At 44.9% G+C, this 18108-nt stretch overlaps 1 protein-coding gene across 10 annotated transcripts in view; it reads left to right on the plus strand.

Annotated features, from left to right (window-relative positions):
* The window catches only part of LOC118232272 (lipopolysaccharide-responsive and beige-like anchor protein), a 208635-nt gene that overhangs the window by 10390 nt on the left and 180137 nt on the right, over positions 1–18108 (plus strand). For all 10 annotated transcript variants that reach the window (XM_035427121.1, XM_035427123.1, XM_035427122.1 and 7 more), the window contains exon 2: positions 15955–16186. In XM_035427121.1, the coding sequence (XP_035283012.1) occupies positions 15955–16186 (232 nt within the window). The remainder of the gene's footprint in view (positions 1–15954; positions 16187–18108) is intronic.

Below are 18108 nucleotides of genomic sequence, written 5' to 3' on the forward strand. Positions count from 1 at the left end.
GGAATTATGGCTTGTTCAGGGCATCATTTATTAAATTGATGCATTTCATTTTTCTTTCTTCTTTCCTTTGAATTATATGTTGGCTCATTTTTTCAATACGTGAACATGATGAGCACTGAAATAGACTCATCGAAAAGGCCATGTAATGAAAAGATTCACATAAAAATTTAATTAGATCAAGTTAAGGACAATCGGCAAAGGAGGTGTGTTGAGTGGGAAGCTATATGAAAACGCTAGAGACGAAAATGTCTTTGATAAGTAAAAATGTGATTAAATGCAATCACAGAATTGAATTTAACGGAAGGTCTCGTACTCTGACCAACTCCAAAAGTGCTTTAAATGATTTAACAAATCAACAAAAAGACGCTTTTTTCAATGGAAAGAGAATGTAATTCTGTTATGATACTTCAGCTTGCTTTTGCTGATTTTGTCTAATTGAAACTGTCACCTGAAATGTCAACCCGCTGGTGTCTGGGTTTCATGTAATAGTTGGCTCCAGACTGAAATGCCACGTTTGAAATGGCAGAGATGAATCACATCATGCAGGATGTGATCAGTGCCACTGCTATAGATGTTTCTTCTGTAGACATCAAACCACAAGGGATTTTCCACGCACAGTAGTTCCTTCACACTTTGTCTATAAAAAATGGTACCCTTTCAGAAGAAGAAGAGATACTCCTTTAAATTATAGACTTAAGGACAGCTGTCCGCCTATCAATCAATTTACTGCATCATACAAAGTGGCGAAGAGTTTGTATGATGTGGGAATGAGCTAAGATTATCACACCTGCTAGTAAATTGGCTGTTATTGATATTTTTTAACATTCATTTATTTGTCTGTGGGATATCGGACTGCTTTCAGGCCTGCAATATTTTTGTGCAAAATCAAAAAAAAACTGGACAAAATGTACAATTATTTTTAGTATCTATTAAAAATGTGTTTATTAAAAAACAATGCAGCAATGAGAAGCAGATTTACAAATGACAAATTTTTCCATATTTCTTCGCACCTTGCAGTTATTGCTAAATAAAATCTAGTTAATGTAGTTCTGTATTAAGTTCCTGTAGCCTGTAAAAATGACTGTCTGGAACTTAAAAGCTGTAAAGTTATAAACTTGCTTAAAATTACCGTTGTGGGTAAAAGTAGGTCATGCATTAAAGTAAACTGTTCCATACTGGCACCTACATTGGATTCTATGTTATTTGCTAAGCAGAAGCCCTTGTTGTAATTCCTGGAGGAAATTACATAGCTAAAATTTTAAACATCATGCCTTTGTAACGCTGAGCATGACATGAGGCAATAAAGGTTAAGTTCCTTACTGTGCTTGACCCTCAGCATGGCCTTATCCTGCTACCATTGCAAAGGTTAGTCAAAGTGCTGTCTGAACATCTCAGGCGACGGTTCTCTGACATCTGTTAGTTGTTTTAAGTGAAAGACACACATGCCACTTTCCCCCAGAACATGCCCATTTCCACTTCAGCATCCCTTGTGAAGAACCTTGAGTATCTGCTACCTTGTCAGTGCCCTGACCCGAGGTACACAATTACATAACAAAGGAATTCTCAGATATTGTTGGGGAAGGGGAGGGGTGCAGTGTCTCAGACATTCGCTTTCAATACTGACAGATTGAGTGTGTTGTTTGTGTCAGAGTTGCCAGGTAGTGGGCTCTTCAGAAGCCACTGAATTAAAACCAGCGGCACTGACTGGTCAGACTGCTTCTTAATGACCCTTGGAGACGCGCCCTGTGGTTAGATGAAACACAATTTGAGCATTAGCGGACACGTTCATCAGCACTGTGTTTGGTGTGGAGACATGGGAGCTTGTGTTGAGAAGGGAAAAATCACCGTGAAGCATGGAGGGAGGGGTCTGTTTTGGTTTGGGCTGAACTTACATCTTGAGGTCCTTGTGCCCTGGTCCAAACCAAGGGGAGGATTGAGTGCATTTTTGGCTAAAAGCCTAGTCTCTAAATTACCAATCTTTTGTTAAAAAAAAAAAAAAAAAGTATTTTGGCATGACAAGGACACAACAAAGCATGCATCAAATTCCGCAGGGAAACCATTAAGGGAGGAAGAATTCCCTGGACTAAACCGTATCTCGAAAGACATTTGTATATTTAATGCAGGAAAGCTTTGTGCATGTGAGAACGAAGAAATTTGAAGGAGGAAAAAAATAATTTTAGCAGGAGGAACAGTACAAAGACTCTCCTGAGAACTGTATGTACCTCACGTGGAACTGCTTTCTCCGTCTCGTCAGAATCGGAAAAGCGGGTACAAAACACCGACTGCTAGATGTGAATCGATTCCATCATTGCGCTTTCTGAAGAAGCACGTTTTTTGTGAAACATATTCAGCGCAGTTATATTTACCACGCTAATTTATTTCAGCCAAAAATGTTTCTCTTCCATTGAATCATATATCGCAATTTATCCTGGCCTTTATGTGTGTGTATTGAGTACTGTGTGTGGGTTGTGCGTGCGGTTCCATTTGATATGAGCAGGGTGCTTAATCACTCTGTGCAGGAGCGGCGTATTCAGAAGCGATGATGCTGGAGTGGTGTGCTTTTCCAGTGACCCGTTTTCCTGGTCTCCTGCTATTTCTGCCGTCTCCATCTGTCTTGACTGCCGGAGCCTTCCCTAGCAGGTGTACTTCCGTCGGGGTAGTGAACGGCGAATTCGCCAGACGCGCGTTTAAATAGGATGCCCTACATTTCCAGAGGCGGTCCTTCGCAGACGGCGGCGGAGGCTTCCGTCCGCTCCTGGCGCGAAGCTCTCGCGGGCGAACTCGAGTCTGCGCCGCGCGGCGTTCGAGTCTGCGCCGCGGTCCGCTGCGACTCCGACAAGGTTCAGAAGCAGCGGCGGGCGGCATCGGCTTGGGCCAAGCACATTTCCTCCTCTGGCTGCTCTTCCTTTTGCTTCGTCAGATCAGCAAGCTGCAGTGGAGGCCTGTGTGCTCCGCTGGGTCTGGCGTGAGCCAATGAAACGCCAGGGAGGCAGCAGACCTGTCAACCTGGTGTTTGGCAAGTCGTTAACCTCACTCCTCGTATTCATAGTCTGCTTTTGATCTTTGGATTTCTACCTCAATTTCATTTTATCTGACGAGGACACCCGGAATAAGAATAAAATTGCTGAAATATTAAGTTGCAAGTATGTTTTTAAGCATAGCATATGAGAAGTGCTTGCAGGATTGCTGGCAGCGAGTGAAAACTTGCTGGATGGGGGATGTGAAATTCCTGTGATTAGATGGTTAAAACACAAGAGCGCTGAGCTCCCGTAGAGAGCCCAGCTGTCTGTTATTCAGCTGTGGAGGAGCTGCTGCGGCCGTCTCCATGTCAATCAGTCAGCGGTGGGCGGGGCACAGAGCTGGATGCCAGGGCCCTGTCCCTACAGTACTTATCCTCTCTGGTTACTCAAGTAGTCTGAATATGGGAAGAGATAAAAAGCTGTTAAAAGGGAGGGGGTCGTGGAGGGGGGAGAGGGGGGGAGGGGAGTAGTGGTGATGGAAGCTACAGCTGAGAACATTAAAAACGCCTCGCACTCAATCACAGGAACCGGGGAACAAAAGGACAGCTCTGGGAGACGTGCCCCATTCACAATAGGCTTTGTTTTTGTTTGGAAACCTCATTTCCGAAGGCTGCTGCCTTCGACCCGACGTGCTGCATTCAGAAGGTTTTTTAGACCCTATGCTCATTTCCCCATTGTAGTGGAAATCAGGGAAATGTTAGCATTTGCACTTTTTCTTTGATCATGAGACCACTCAGGTTTAACATTGGGTCTTCTGAGCTCCGGATTCTGATGCCTGATGGAAAATTACAAATTTTGGTCTGACGTTCTAAAACAAGAACTTGCATTGTGTACATATAGTACTTCCCTGAGTGGATGTCAGCCTGCTACAGTGCAAGTGCCCTTATGTTATACGGACTAGATTTCTTTTGCTAGTCCAGAATTTTGAATCGGTTTTAGGTAATGTATCAGTAGCAGTGTGGATTTGCTGTAGTGGTTTGGCAGGAGCCTTGGATTTCTATCATTGCTCGAACTCTGGCCCACTTTCCTGCCAGACTGCTGGCATTTCAGCTACCGCTACCGCTAATGGTAATGCCGTGAGCCTCGTTAGCAGGTCTTGGAGTCCCCAGGATCTCCAGTGGCTGTTTTCTGTCTTAATTGCACTGTGACCAGAGTTCAGATTGTCTCAAAATTGTATTGCGTAAACACGGCAGGTTGTCTTTTCGTGTAAATAGCATAGGCTATGTACAGCAAAATTGAAAGAACACAACCTGCACTGACTGAACTGTGATATTCCAAAGAGGTGTATTGCACTGCATAAAACCAGGATAGATACAAAAAAAAATGTTTGTGTCTCATGCCTTCCATGAGGATTGATATCAGTCAATCAGTATTCAATTAAATGTCTTTCTTCAGGAACTGCCTTTAAGGAACCACAATGATTCTTCAAGAAAGACCTTGGATTGAACACTGATTGTTCAGTTCAACAACAATTTAGTGCTCCCCTCAACTAATCAGTATCATTATGTCTTTCTTGAGGAATTGTGTTGCCTTTGTCTCTCAGTGCTGATTTCTTTCTGTTTCTGGATTATGGCTGTCATTTTTTTTTCACCTCCAAACGTAAGTCGTTGCCTGTGACCGGGCGGCTTATGTGACAGACACTGCTGTGGTTTTCGCGCATAACACGCTGATGAGATGCGGATAAGAAAAAGCACTTTTGCTGAACCTGGAGTCTGAGCGACGCTCTGAGGTCACAGGTTAGCGCTGCGGTCAGATAGAGCTGCGAAATGGCTGCCGTTGTTTTCCAGGCAGTGACGTAACCAGAGCTTTGCTCTCTCGGGCAGTCTGTTTAATTAGGAGCCGTGACTCCCACAGCACATACGCTAATCTGCCTCGCTGCTACATGCTGGCTAACCACATAACCTCCTTTTTTTTACCCCAACAGTGATGTTTGTTCGTCAGACATTTAACCTTTTAAGGTGTACCAGTGCTTAAGGGAGTGTGACAAAAGAACAGCTGGTGATGGTCCACCTTTAGTAAGCAAGCTTTGCATAAACACAAGAAAAGAAAGGTGATCTCTCTGTTGATGTAGTCCTTCACTGTTCTCTGCGGTGTTTGCGACCTTTAATGTCTCTGAAAATTGACCCACGTTTTTTGTTTGTTTGTGTTCTTAAATGCCTCTTAAAATATCTCTGCTTCTTATTTTGGTTTATTGCGACCTCAGGTCAAAATAATTTTTTTGCATTTAGCTGAATAACAGAGAGTACAATTGTCTTACGCCGACTTCGGAGAAGGGTTTGGGTTTTCTCGAGAAGCCGAGCGAGACCGGCCCTCGGAGTCGAGATGATTTCATGTGTGTCCCTCTAATGAGGCCCCCTGCCGTTTCCTGTCTGTCCCCACCCCACCCTTCCCCCTCCGAAGGGACCTGTTGAACCGTGGCGACTTCCTGAGATTTTGTCGCTGAAGCCCACGGTCCTGGTGCCGCGGACCGCTGGCTTGAAAAATCTGCCTGGTCATAAACCCCCTGTACGCGGACGCACGGGCTAACTGCGCGCGCTAACATGCAAACGAGAGCATGTGGTATCAGAGGCAGCTCTCCTGGGGAGGCCGTGCTTTTACATTTTATAGATCTGGGGTGGAGGGTTAAGTGGAAAACATTTAACACGCCGAACGGCAAATCGGCACGAATGGCGTGGGGGGGGGGTATCGATCTCTCAGAAATCGTTTGAGGGAAGCGGTGCATTGTGGGACACGGCATGAGCAAGTGCAGATTTGCATTGGCCAAACAGAAGGTCAAAAGGGTATATCGTTTCAAAAACAAAGTGGCAGTTTCTTAAATGAAACAGTTTTTTTTTGGTAAAGGGAGCAGTTGCAACACTTCAGTGAACAGAGCGCTACGTCTATTTCTGTCCACGTGCCATGAAAAGAAATCTACATACGGCAACATCCAGGCTTCTGCCGGGCCTGTGTTTTCCCATATCTTATCCGAGTCACGTTTGATCTTAGCAGTCTCATTAATACGAGGCACTCGATAAGAAATTATTAATGTGCCTCAGCGTAGCGTCGGAGGAGAGCGGTCGGAAGTGTAGGAGGACGTATTCTAATGATCCCAGATGCAGAAATGAATCGCCTTAATGAGGCCAATAAAATGTTTGTTGCGTGCTTCGTTGTGTTAATGGAGAGCTCTTGCATTATACAGTATTTCTTCCTGTAAGTGCTGTATGTGTCCATTTCATCTCATGAGGGGAAAGGCTGTGCTCTTACTTTGAATAGAGCGAGGAACACAAAATGTTTCTTTTTTTATTTTTATTTACAGTAAATGTTTAAAAAAAATAAATAAAAATTTTAACACCAGTGAGGAGTAATTGCGATATGCTGTTCCCATTCTTTAAATGGTCCCTGTAATGTGACCCCCCCTTTAAATGGTTGGCAGGAGAGCCGGGATTTGATTATGTTTTAATACATCGAGCGGTGTGGATGTTTAGCTAAGGCCGCTTTGATAATTATGATAGCATGCCTATCGCTTTGTTTAAGAAGGAATTAAGTGAAATTACACAGCCTTTGTACTGGTCTCCCGCTGCCCAATGTAATTATCCTTCAATACGTGTGTATGAAGTCATATCAGCAACAGTAGTCGTAATAATAGTTGTACAGTCGTAGAGATTTAGAAGTTGTAAATCTTAAAGGTTTCCCTCTGTGTTTTCCCCCGTGTAGACAAAAGCAAACCTGCTGTTAACACGGCGTCCTGTTGCGCCTCATTCTCACCCCACCGTCACTAATTTGCTTATTTTGGTAATTACGCCTGGCTCTTGATCCAGTCCCTCGATGAGGTAATTCATGCAGCCCGCACGCTAAATTTATCTGCAGGGCTGGGTGCTGCACACGGTGTAAATGATAGTTCACTGAATTAATACTCATTCACGATCATTCAGTCTTCCACTGTCACCTGTTCAGAATACTTGGTTCCCGGATCCAAAACGTTGTGCCCTGGCTCCTGACACCCCGTGGCCAAGCCAAGCGGAGTCTGACGTGCCAGTGTTTCGCAAAGCTAATAACGCACAGACAGCTAGGTATTTACAATAGAACTGGACCTCCAAGTGACGGGCAGTTGCCTGCCAAAGTTACCAGCCACAGATAAAATTTGCCAGCGTTTGGCTGGTGATAATTTCACACCCTGGTGGTAAATACCGTTCCACATGCAACGGTGTGTGCTCTTCCAGGTTTTGTAAGAAGCATGCTGGTGTTTGCAGGTGTTCAAATGGCTCGAACTGCTTTGTATTAGAGGTGTTGTTTACATCCCTGCTTTTGGATCCACTCTGTTCACTTTTGCATGGCATTTTACAGTTATGAAAAAAGTCAAGTCCGTCGTGTTGTATTTAGAAGACCGTAAGAAGCTCTGTTTCTACTGCCTGTGCCAGCTATTTCGTGATGTCAACAAGCGTGCGTGCATGCGCACACGCACGAACGAGCAAACTCACAAACGCACACACCCAGGCTAATGAAATGCGTTGCTGAAACATACAGCAGTGAAGTTGATTGAGTGTGACCGCGGTCAACTTCACAAAACTTCATGGGAAATTCGAAAAGACGACGGGAATACAATTAACCGAGGACCCGGAGAATCCAGCTCATCATAAATATTAAACCCGAGGCAGATTCTTTCAGGAACAGCAGGATAATAAATATTTACGCTGACATTTCTAAGTGCGAAAATGTCAGCTAGCATTAAATACAACTCCACTATCAGCACAAGTGTCAACATAAGACGTATATTACTGGGATGCGAATTTATTTTATTGTTTTCATGGATGCGTTCGTATTTACTGCTCTAATGCACAGTGAGAATGCAGATGTTGTGCTCATAATTGAACTCAGATTTCTGCTTTAAGAGTGACTGGCTTGGGAGATGAGGGGGGAGGGTGATGGCAAGGAAAAGGGTAATTGGCATGCAACCATTCTATCGTGACTATAAGGTACCGACTGTGCTGCCTGTTAGACTACTGCTTATCTATGCTATACTACTGGTTATCATGGGACTAATTGAGGTTGGGCGCCTGTGCAAGGCACCAATTACAGTTACTGTGCAGAAATTTGACCTTTAAACTTTCTGGTCACATGCTCAGTTGTCAGATCCTTAACAACCGGGCTGTGCTGCCCCACAAAAGTGGCGTGTTTATTGATGTTTGTCTCTTGTGGCTCTGTCAGGAGCAGATTCACTCAAGGATTAAAAATTGAGTTTCCTTTGCAACCACAATATGTGCGCAAACCCCCCCCCCCCCAAAAAAAAAAAAAACCTGCAATTCACAAAGTACTTTGGATGTGTCAGAGACACGATGAACAGCCACTCTCTGCTTATAGAGGCATGACGGGCCTTTTCCACATTTCTTTGTTATTTTCCGTACACATCTGGATTTCTGGGCTCCACAAATCTTATCAATTGTAAATGAGTTAACCAGCAAATAAAATAAGCACTCCCAAAATCTTTCAAATTCGATTGCCTACAGTGAAACTGATGCGGTATAGAGGTGTGACATTGACTGTGATAGCTGTCAATGATGGCAAGACAGACATTATCAACACATCCGGCTGCGGGAAGATATTTTGCACGAGAGTTCTGCTTTTCTAGCCGACTAAAAGGCTAATTATTAATTATTAAGCATTACAGGCTCAGCCATTTCTGTTCTGTCTGCTCCATTTCCCTGCCCTGCCTGCAGTGACCAATGAATGCCCTTGCTGCTCGGACAGAGGCCACTTTCAACTCACCCACTTCCTGTTTGTGATGTTTGCCTTTGATAGTGGAATTGGACATTTTTTTAATGTGCCCCTTGGGATCATTTCTTTGCCATTTTTTAAGTTGCATAATGTCCGCAAGATTCCTTTTTACAGAAGATCTATGTCCTTTTGACACTCGTACAGTTATACATCCTGTAAAGTTTTCCCTTTTGTGCTGTGTTCCAATTGAATTTGCCATGTCTGCTGTGGTAAGAATTCGCCTTATCTCTTTGCTGTTTCTGTCAGCGGCCATTCATTTGTATCGGTTGCATAATCACCTACTTGGCATAAGTATGTTCACGAACGGGTTGTGAATTGAGCAATCATTCGATTCAAAGACGATGCATGCTGGTTACAGTCCATCCTAAGTGAATCTGTGCCTGGTTATCAATTGACCTAATTTTTCTGTTATCCAGTGTGGAAAAATGAAAGGTTTGCTTTTGGAGGACAATTAATATCCAAATCGCCAACGTAGAGCTGAGAACTGCAGCAGTGTGGGAGTACCACCTACGTACAGTATAACATGGCATCACTCATTCAAGAATGGTCATGTGATGGAAGCCCTCTAATAATAATAAATGAATAAAAAATGGGCATCCGTCCACAGACAGCTAGATGGTGTACGGCACGTTTATCTGAGCCAACCGAGGAGCAGACGTGTTCTTTTCAAAGCGGGGCCTTTACTCGCCCGTCGTCCGGAGCTTTCTGAATTAGCCTGTTTCACTCTGCGGCCGTGGGCTGCTTCATTAGCGCCGCGGCCAATCCCTCGTTAATCTGATGAAATTAGAACGATTGACTGAACCGAGCGAAGCCGACTCGGCTTCCCACGGGCCCGTTTGACCTGGAGTGCGCGCTAATTGGTTTCTTTACCTCCAGCGCCGCTCGTGAACAGGAGCGAATCCGAAACGTAGAGCGCAGCAGTCATCTCGCTCATTAAAGCATGGAATTATTGCTCTTTTTTAAAAAATTCCATTTCTGAAATAATTTATGACATTTAACTTTGTGGTCTTTAAGGCGCTGTGTTCTTCTACAAATGTGGCTGTATATAAAGTACATGCTAATGAACCAGGCTAATAGGTTCTGTAATGACCTTCTTGAAGATACTTAGTCTACCCTTTGATCTGTTAAGCTGTACAGTGAACTCCCTTAGTTCCAGTGATCTGGCTCTTGATATGAAGTTCAAACTACATAACCGAACAAAGCTGTCTAGCAAACTGAAATTTCAAGGCTGTGCTGAAGCTATGTTGTATTAGCCGGAGGGAAACCAATCTTTTGTAGGGAATGTATTGCTAGGAAAAGTAACAAGTTTGACATGTACAAGCTCTCTACGTACCAAAAGCAACATTCAGGCGCATTATTAGAGTCTAGAAGGCGAAGTCCTGACCTTTCACATATATACTGTATCTGGAATGAGCACATTGCTTATTCAACGGTTAGATATAGTGATATAGTCTCAGTGAACCATGATTCTACCTAAAAGGGTGATCAAATTGATATGATGTCACTTGTAATTTGATAGTATGTGAACAGCTTTTAAAGGAATGGCATTCATTTTGGCACAGGTTTGTTTTGATGAAATTTTTTTCTACAGTCCAGTTACTGTTTGAGCCCACTGCCCTTGCACTGTTCTGAAGTGCTGCATTCCTTCCGAGCTTCACCCACAATCCAGAGATTTCTCCACTTCCTGTAGCCCAGACCGTATCTCAGAGCAAAGCTACCACTTATGGGAGGAGAGTCTGGCACGCTTTTGGGAGGAACGAACATAGCAGTGACTTTAAGAACTCTTACATTTTTAAACACTTAACTTTTAAAAACTCTTAAATCTCGAGTTAAACCTGCCCTAAACCCACCCCTGGGAGCCGGAGGGCGATGCCAGTTCTGTCCCGCTGCTGTGGAGTCCGGGGACTCGTTGTGTAGCGAGGCTTTGAGCCCGAGCCTGTAGGGCTCTTGCGATGATTGGTGTTACCGACCGAGCCACGTTTTGCCGCAGGTTATCAATGAAATGATTTGATAAAGTGATAAAGTGTGTGTTTTTGTGAAGTAGATATTTAGATCGAAAGGGCAGCGGCATTAACCCGGGGGGATTTATTTGACCACAGTGCACTCCAGGAGTTTATTTAGTGTGGCCCGGTAAAGCCCCGGTAATTTGTCGCGCGCTGTTGTCGTGACGTACGCCGCTAACGCAGCTAACGCTAACGCAGCTAACTCCGAGGATATTTATTTATATATCTTTCCGGATGATTCCAACCTCCGCACTTGGGTCGGTAGTCTCCGTTCGTCAGAGGGGAAGATGGGGGGGGGATCTGGCTGGGTGGACTTAAGCACAGGTGTGGGGGGTCGTTTTAAGGGCCGTCTCAACCAAACATGAGGAATTGAGGCTGTGTGGAAATAGGCCTCAGTGATTGGTGGTTAGGGTTGGTCCATGATTGGTGGTTAGGGTTGGCCATGTGTGAACAGCGAGTGCTGGAATATTCGCCTACATTTTCAGCTTTACTCATTGCACACTGAATATGGAATTTGGTTCAGTGTTGGAGACCGGCCAAATGAACAAAATAAACAAAAATAGGAATGAATACATAAATATATGAGTGGTAAAATGCATATTAAATAATACATGTAAAAATAAATTGCTTTATATTAATGAATTCATAAGTGCGTTTCTTTCAACATTTAGGCCTATGTATTTTAATTATTTATTTCTATTTGTTTTTTTTTATTTTTGTTTACTACTGCAAAACAAAATGATCTGTCAAAATATCTCTCCACCTGTCATAAAATGATATAATGAAATGCTATTAAGTCTGTCCACACTTTCCTTTAATATATTTAAACAGTTTTTGCCTGTAAATCCATGGAACTGGTTGTTTTAACGCCTTGTTTTAAGTGACATTTTCTAAAATCAAAGTATGTAAAGTAGGCAAGGCTACTCTTAATGCTACTGGCTATGTTACTTTGCTGTCACTATTTATCATGCTAGTAAACTGAATGTTTTTTTTATGTAGGATCTTGACATTTTGACCAATGTAAAGGTTCTCGATATTCACCTAATGGGTCCTGATTTTGTTTTGTTTTTTTTAGTTGTGCTAGGCTTGTAGCGCAGAGTCGATGCCACCTGCAGTGTGTGCGCCTCCCTCCTTTGTCGTTAGCCTGTGGTTAGACTGTGGCAGGAACCTGGCGTATCTGGCCTGTTCTGTGGCAGCTCAGCCTTTAATTACATGGGTCGCTGGTGATGGGCTGCAGGCCTGTTTTGCAGCCAAATGTTTAGTGTCTGTTAGAACAAAGAGGCAGGTGAGACAGGGTGGATGTTATATTGCTGTCAACAATATGATACCTTGAGTGAACCTTCAAACTACATTTCCCATGGATCTGTGGGGCCAGGTTCTGGCTTGGCTTTGTCACATTGTTGGGTATTTCAGTATTGGTGGTGTGCAAAAATCTGTTTAAAAATCTCAGCGGTTTCCTGCTGAGAGATGCTTACAAACAACAATGTAGCACAACTTTGGTTATAGGAGCTAATTTTTGACTTCTGGTTTTGTACAGGTCATACTCAAAACCACTGCGGTATTAGTGGGTACGTACAGTGACACATTTGAGTAAGCCATTTGTAAAGTTGCGTAATTAAGATTGATATCTGTGCCGTGACTGATTGTTGGAGATGTCAAATGGCATGTGTTAATTCTACACAGTATTTTTTCCTGAGCGAAAGGAAAGCCTCTCTTCTCAGGGGTACAGATGTTCTTTAAAAATAAAAATAAAAAAGCAATTTTGGACGGCACGGCTCAAAGGTTTAATTTCCTCAGCATGTCTGCTGTGTTTATATTGTGAATTTGTCACCAGACGGCCACACATTGCGGGTGGCGGTGCTTGATCAATGCACGGACGCTGTCGAATAAACGACTGGCCATATTTTGCCAATTTAAGGTTAGTCATGCTCCAGCTTTTGATATTTTTCATTTTCTGGAGCACACAAGAGCAATAGTACAGCACTTCAGAAAGGAAAGGACTTTATATACTGTAAGTTGTTTTCTTTTGGCCCGATAGACTACAGTATTTTTTTTAACTGAGAACGCAAGACCCTTTTTGGTAGAAACAAAACCAGGTCAAAACCTAGCATATGGCTGGACCGGCCGACCAATGGTGTAACTTCATCACTCAGTCACTCAGTCACAGACATTCGCGTTTATAGGGCTGGCCCCGCTGATGCGGTCCAGCCAAAAAATGCTTCATGCGTGTTCACGTGTTCAGCAGTGAGGCCAAACTGCCTCACGGTGGGGTGTCTGTCTGTTCTGCTGCTGCTGAATCAGATTAGCCGACCCGACTCTCACTTGGTGGTCTACCCGCTGTAAGGGGAATACGGTTCTCCTGCAGAAGATCACTGCGGCAAAATTCATCGTGGCAACTTACATTTGGCTCAAAGTTATTTTTTTTCCCCCCCTTTAATTTTGCATCTGGATGAACTAATGCAACTACTTGCCCTTTGCAAGACCACAGCTTTCATCATGTCCAGCTCATTTAGTGTAGTTCCGATCAATTTTTAATATGCAGCTCATTAGGCTAAATACTTGCTTTTAATTCCAATTATGCCCCATTTTATCGCTAATCTGAATATGTGCTGGGACGTTTGATGTCAGTTATGCTTTATCAAGATTAAAAGCACCAAATGATTGCAAGTGACGGATCGGCTGTGTAGTTAAGCATGTGTAGTGCTAATGCTCAGCCTGTATTTAAAGGTGTCAGTGGTAAGGGCCGCTTGGTGTTATGCATGTTCCTGTTTTACTCATCGATTGACTCAAGTACGGCTTTGTCTTGTTGACTATGACGGCACGAAGTGGCAGAGCACTTCCTTCCGAGTGGCTAATGACCCAAGATGGAGGAAAATGGATGTTTATGGACTTTCGCTCAGTCTCGCCTCTAAAAAAAATCGGTGTCACTGTCATTATCCGTCCTGTTTCCGGTTTGAATCCCATTAAATTTGTCACCACAGTTTCATTTAAGAGTGCAATTATAGCTAATATAAAACACATGCGTTAAGAATAAAAAAAATTATATTCATGTAAAAATAAAAGTGATTATGGCCTTCATTATCTACTTGCAGTAATGGATGAGGGGCGCTGCCTTGTTTGACAGCTACGCGCGAAAACTGTGGTGTGACCCTGAGGTGACTTTGGCGCGTCCTGTCCGAGACAAATTTTCAGACTCGGGGACGCCGCCGCCGCCGCCATCAATCACCCCGCCACCTCGCCGGCGGAACCTCCGCCGTGGCCCGCCGCAGATGCAAATGCGGGCGCCGCACCTCATTTACCGGGGGGGGGGGGTGATTTATCGGACCCCTCGAAGAGTGAAATCTAACGGGTGCGAGATCAACCGGGGGCGGGGGGTGGGGGGGAGAAGCCGTCGAGGGTGGCGCCACTTTGGCGGTTCGTCTGAGGCGCCTCCTCGCCCTGGCGCATCGTTTCGAGTGAATCTTATTGCCGACGTCCCTCCCCTGTGCCACCGCCAGATAGATCTTAAAGGAACTTAAATCTGCGAGGGGAGACCTGAGGAAGAGCTCTGAGTGATGATCTGTGCCCCGCTGTCTGGGGCAGGGGCTGGGGCGGGGCTGCGGGGTTGCCACGGCGAAGCTGCTCCTACATTAGGGGGCGGGGGGAGCCGCGGTTATTGCCGTTATCTCTCCCCGCTAGCTCGGCGCGCGGAGGCTAACGCTCCCCTCCCTCATTTTAATGTGACAGTCGGCTGTCAAACGGGGAGGGATTTATCTCCCCCCTCGCCCCCCCCCCCCCCCCCCCGAAGCACCCGATCACATCGTTTTCGCCGTCTGTCCGATGACAAAAGGTCGCTATCATTCTCTCGACGGCCGCCTCCTCGTCGTTTTAGCCAAATTGATCGCGCCACCTCCGTCGTTTCGCCGTCGTTATCATTATTGCTTTTAGGTCGGGATCAGTTCGACCGGGTCCATAAAGCTATTAAATAGCGACAAACCCCGGAGACGTTTATGGGCGCCGTGATTTACTCTGCGCCGCAAACGGCGTTATTCGTATGTTATAAGATTTTTTATCCTTTCACACAGGCGGCCTTTTCCGAAATGATTTATCCAAGCCAGGCAGCAGCACGTGTGGAAGGGAAAAAGGAACATTGTTAAAATTGTGCATTTGTGTGCATATTACTGCACGGGGCCTGAAAACACATCGCAAAACCTCAGCCCCATGCACCCCCTGACCTCCAGCCCCAAATACTGTAATGTATGAGGTATGAAACCAACCTCTGCTAGTAATGCTAGTTATTAGTTACGCTCATGGAATGAGAGAAGATGCAATAAGAGTTGTTTGAACACTTGTTGGTTTAACATGATAGTGGTCTAACTGACTGGAATTTGTTTTTCAGTATATCTGATCATTCCAACTCTTCTTTGGCTGGTAGTGGCTCTGAGTCTGTTCTTATTCTTCCATAGTTACTCCTGCTCTTGTAATCCTGTTGTACACGCCTAAGGTCTTGGCTTTTGAAATTTCTCTGCATGAGAGTGTCTGAAAAATGAATGCCCTATGACAAATTCAGTTACTAAGAAGTCATTTTTGGAGATAATGTAATTAAATTTTCAGCTTTCTGGTTGTGTGAGGTTGCCCTGGACTCTGGGCTAAATAATATTGTGTTAGTCATTCCCTTCTTGTGAACAAAAGCTTATGGCAAGGATGACTCGATGGAGGGTATTGTTTACGACAGATCAAGGCCAACAGGAGATGACTGGTTTCATATCTTTCATTTCATTTTGGAAGGGAACATGGCCTCTGTGAGGGACTTTCAATCTCTGAAGAAAACAGTGAAGTTCTGGAAAAATCTGGAACTGTGTTTTTGTTTTGCTTCAGCTGGTTACCATAACAGACCTAACACGCACTTCAGCTTTGATCTATCTATCAGGATTTCATAATGAGGAAATTTCAGTGGTTTAACTTTAAATTAATTTACAAAATGACCATTGTTTTTGCTTGTATAGAATTAAGTAAAGTTCAGTATTGTATAATGTTATAGGTGAAGGATTCTTTGATCTGAATTCATTGCTTGTTTTAACGTGAAAACAGAAACCACCAAGCCCCGTGGATCTTGTAGACCAGGGGTGGGGACCCCCTGTGCTATGGGGTTACCTCTTTGACCTGCCTTCGTAACCCCGCCTGGCCGTCTCTTTCCCCAGCTGGTGGGCGGCCAGTTCGACCTGGAGATGAACTTCATCATCCAGGAGGTGGAGAGCGTGGACTGCATGGTGGAGCTGCTGGACCGGTGCGAGCCCACCTGCCAGGCCGAGGTGTGGAGCATCTTCAGCGCCATCCTGAAGAAGAGCATCCGCAACCTGCAGGCCTGCACCGAGACCGGCCTGATCGAGCAGGTCCTGACCCGCATCGACAGGACCGACTGCATGATCGCCGGTACGTTACAGCCCGCGCGTCCATGGGAAATGTAGTTTGAAGGCTCACTCAAGGTGTCATGCGGTCGGCAGCAATATAACATCTGCCCTGTCTTACCTGCCACTTTGTTCTAACAAACACTAAACATTTGGCTGTAAAACAGGCCAGCGGCTCATCATCAGCGATGGTTAAAGGCTGAGAGATGGCAGGTTCCCTCCATCTTGAGGGCCACAGACTAACCCAAGGGTGACTGGTGCCCCGAAAGACAAAGGAGGGAGGTGCACACACTGCATAAGCTAGTTTACATCCTGATCTGTTAATGCCAGACCAATCACCCGCTCCGGTTCTTTCAGTGTTCTCCTTCAGCTTGTGAAACACAATATGGGCGTGCCTCATGGCTGTTTGCTTTTCTCTTTGAGCTCTTCTTTTTCTGAGGATGGTTTCGTTTGAGGAACTGAAGGTCCACGCACAGCAATCAGACTAAAATGTAATCTTTTTTTAAATTTTTTATTTTTAAAGTAACCTTTTTGAAGGACTCATTTGCAACAGAGCTCTAATTGCCGTGGATACTGTATAACCATTGCCGTGGATACGGCATGATCATTACCGTGGATACCATATGAGCATTACCATGGATACGATACGACCATTGCCGTGGCGCCCTGCATTTTGCCCTCGATGCCCTTTGTATTCGAAGTGCCTGCGTGAGCATTTCTGTCCTGCTGTATAATCCATCTGGCCCCGATGCCCTCTGGAGGTTAAAAAAGGTGGCTGATGCTTTTCTGGGCATGCTCTGTACTGACATAGTTACAGCATTTTTTACAGCGCAGGATTTTTTAAGCCTGTGTTCACAATCAAAGAAGTCGCCTCCTCCATCTTCAACGTCACCCACTCGCCCCCAGTACCCAATCAGTCATCTAGCTCAGCGTTTCCCAACCGATGTGCCGTCAGGCGAGATCAGGTGTGCCGTGTGAGAAATCCTTTAAAAAAAAAAAAATTTTAATATTCAAACAAATTTTTTAAAAAACTTAAATGAACAAATCCCATTCACAAAAGCCAAAATCAATGTCATTAAAATATCGCATATCGCTTAATTAAAACCCCAAAAGAACATTTAGGCCTGCTGTTGGCACGTCGCATCTGCGTCAGTACGTCGCGTGGAGGGGGGCTGCAGGGTGTTTATTTTTCATGCTTTTGAGAGCGGTGTGCCACGAGATTCTGTAAATTTGGAAAGGGTGCCGCGGAAGGAAAAAGGTAGGGAAACGCTGATCTAGCTACCTGAAAGCGAATGTTATTGCGTTTTGCTGGATGAACGCGAGGAAAGGCGGCCTTGGGAGGGATTGGGCTGAAGGCCATTAGGAGAAGGGAGCGATAAGGGCCTGTTCCTGGAGACACACGTCTGCGTTGTTACCCACTTCCCCCCCGCTTGGCATCTGATTGGAGAGAACCCGCTGTTGCCATGGCCCCCCAAGTGCCAGGGCCGCACGTCCTCTCCACCTCCGCTGGAAATCTCAGCGACCGGGCGGACCACCCTAAAATGTAGTTGTTGCCTGGGCCTTGGTGAGGGATCTCGGTTCTGCAGGAGTGCGCAGTGCTTCTGTACAGCCGAAGGTCTGGCTTAGGGCACAGTAATGTATACGGCAGTCTGAATAACGGTCGTGCTGCCGGATCCACTGAGCGTGACCACAGCGTTTAATCTCCCGCCCTGAGAGAACAGTCACTCGCAGTATTGCTGCATTGTTCTTGAGGAGACAGTAGATCAGGGCTACCCAACCCTGGTGCTCTAACCCCTAACAAAGCACACTCTAACTCTAACCCTAACTCAAACCCTAACAAAGCGCGCTCTAACTCCAACCCTAACTCAAACCCTAACAAAGCGCACTCTAACTCTAACCCTAACTCAAACCCTAACAAAGCGCGCTCTAACTCCAACCCTAACTCAA

This window comes from Anguilla anguilla, chromosome 7, assembly GCF_013347855.1.
Source record: "Anguilla anguilla isolate fAngAng1 chromosome 7, fAngAng1.pri, whole genome shotgun sequence".
Classification (NCBI taxonomy): Eukaryota; Metazoa; Chordata; class Actinopteri; order Anguilliformes; family Anguillidae; genus Anguilla; species Anguilla anguilla.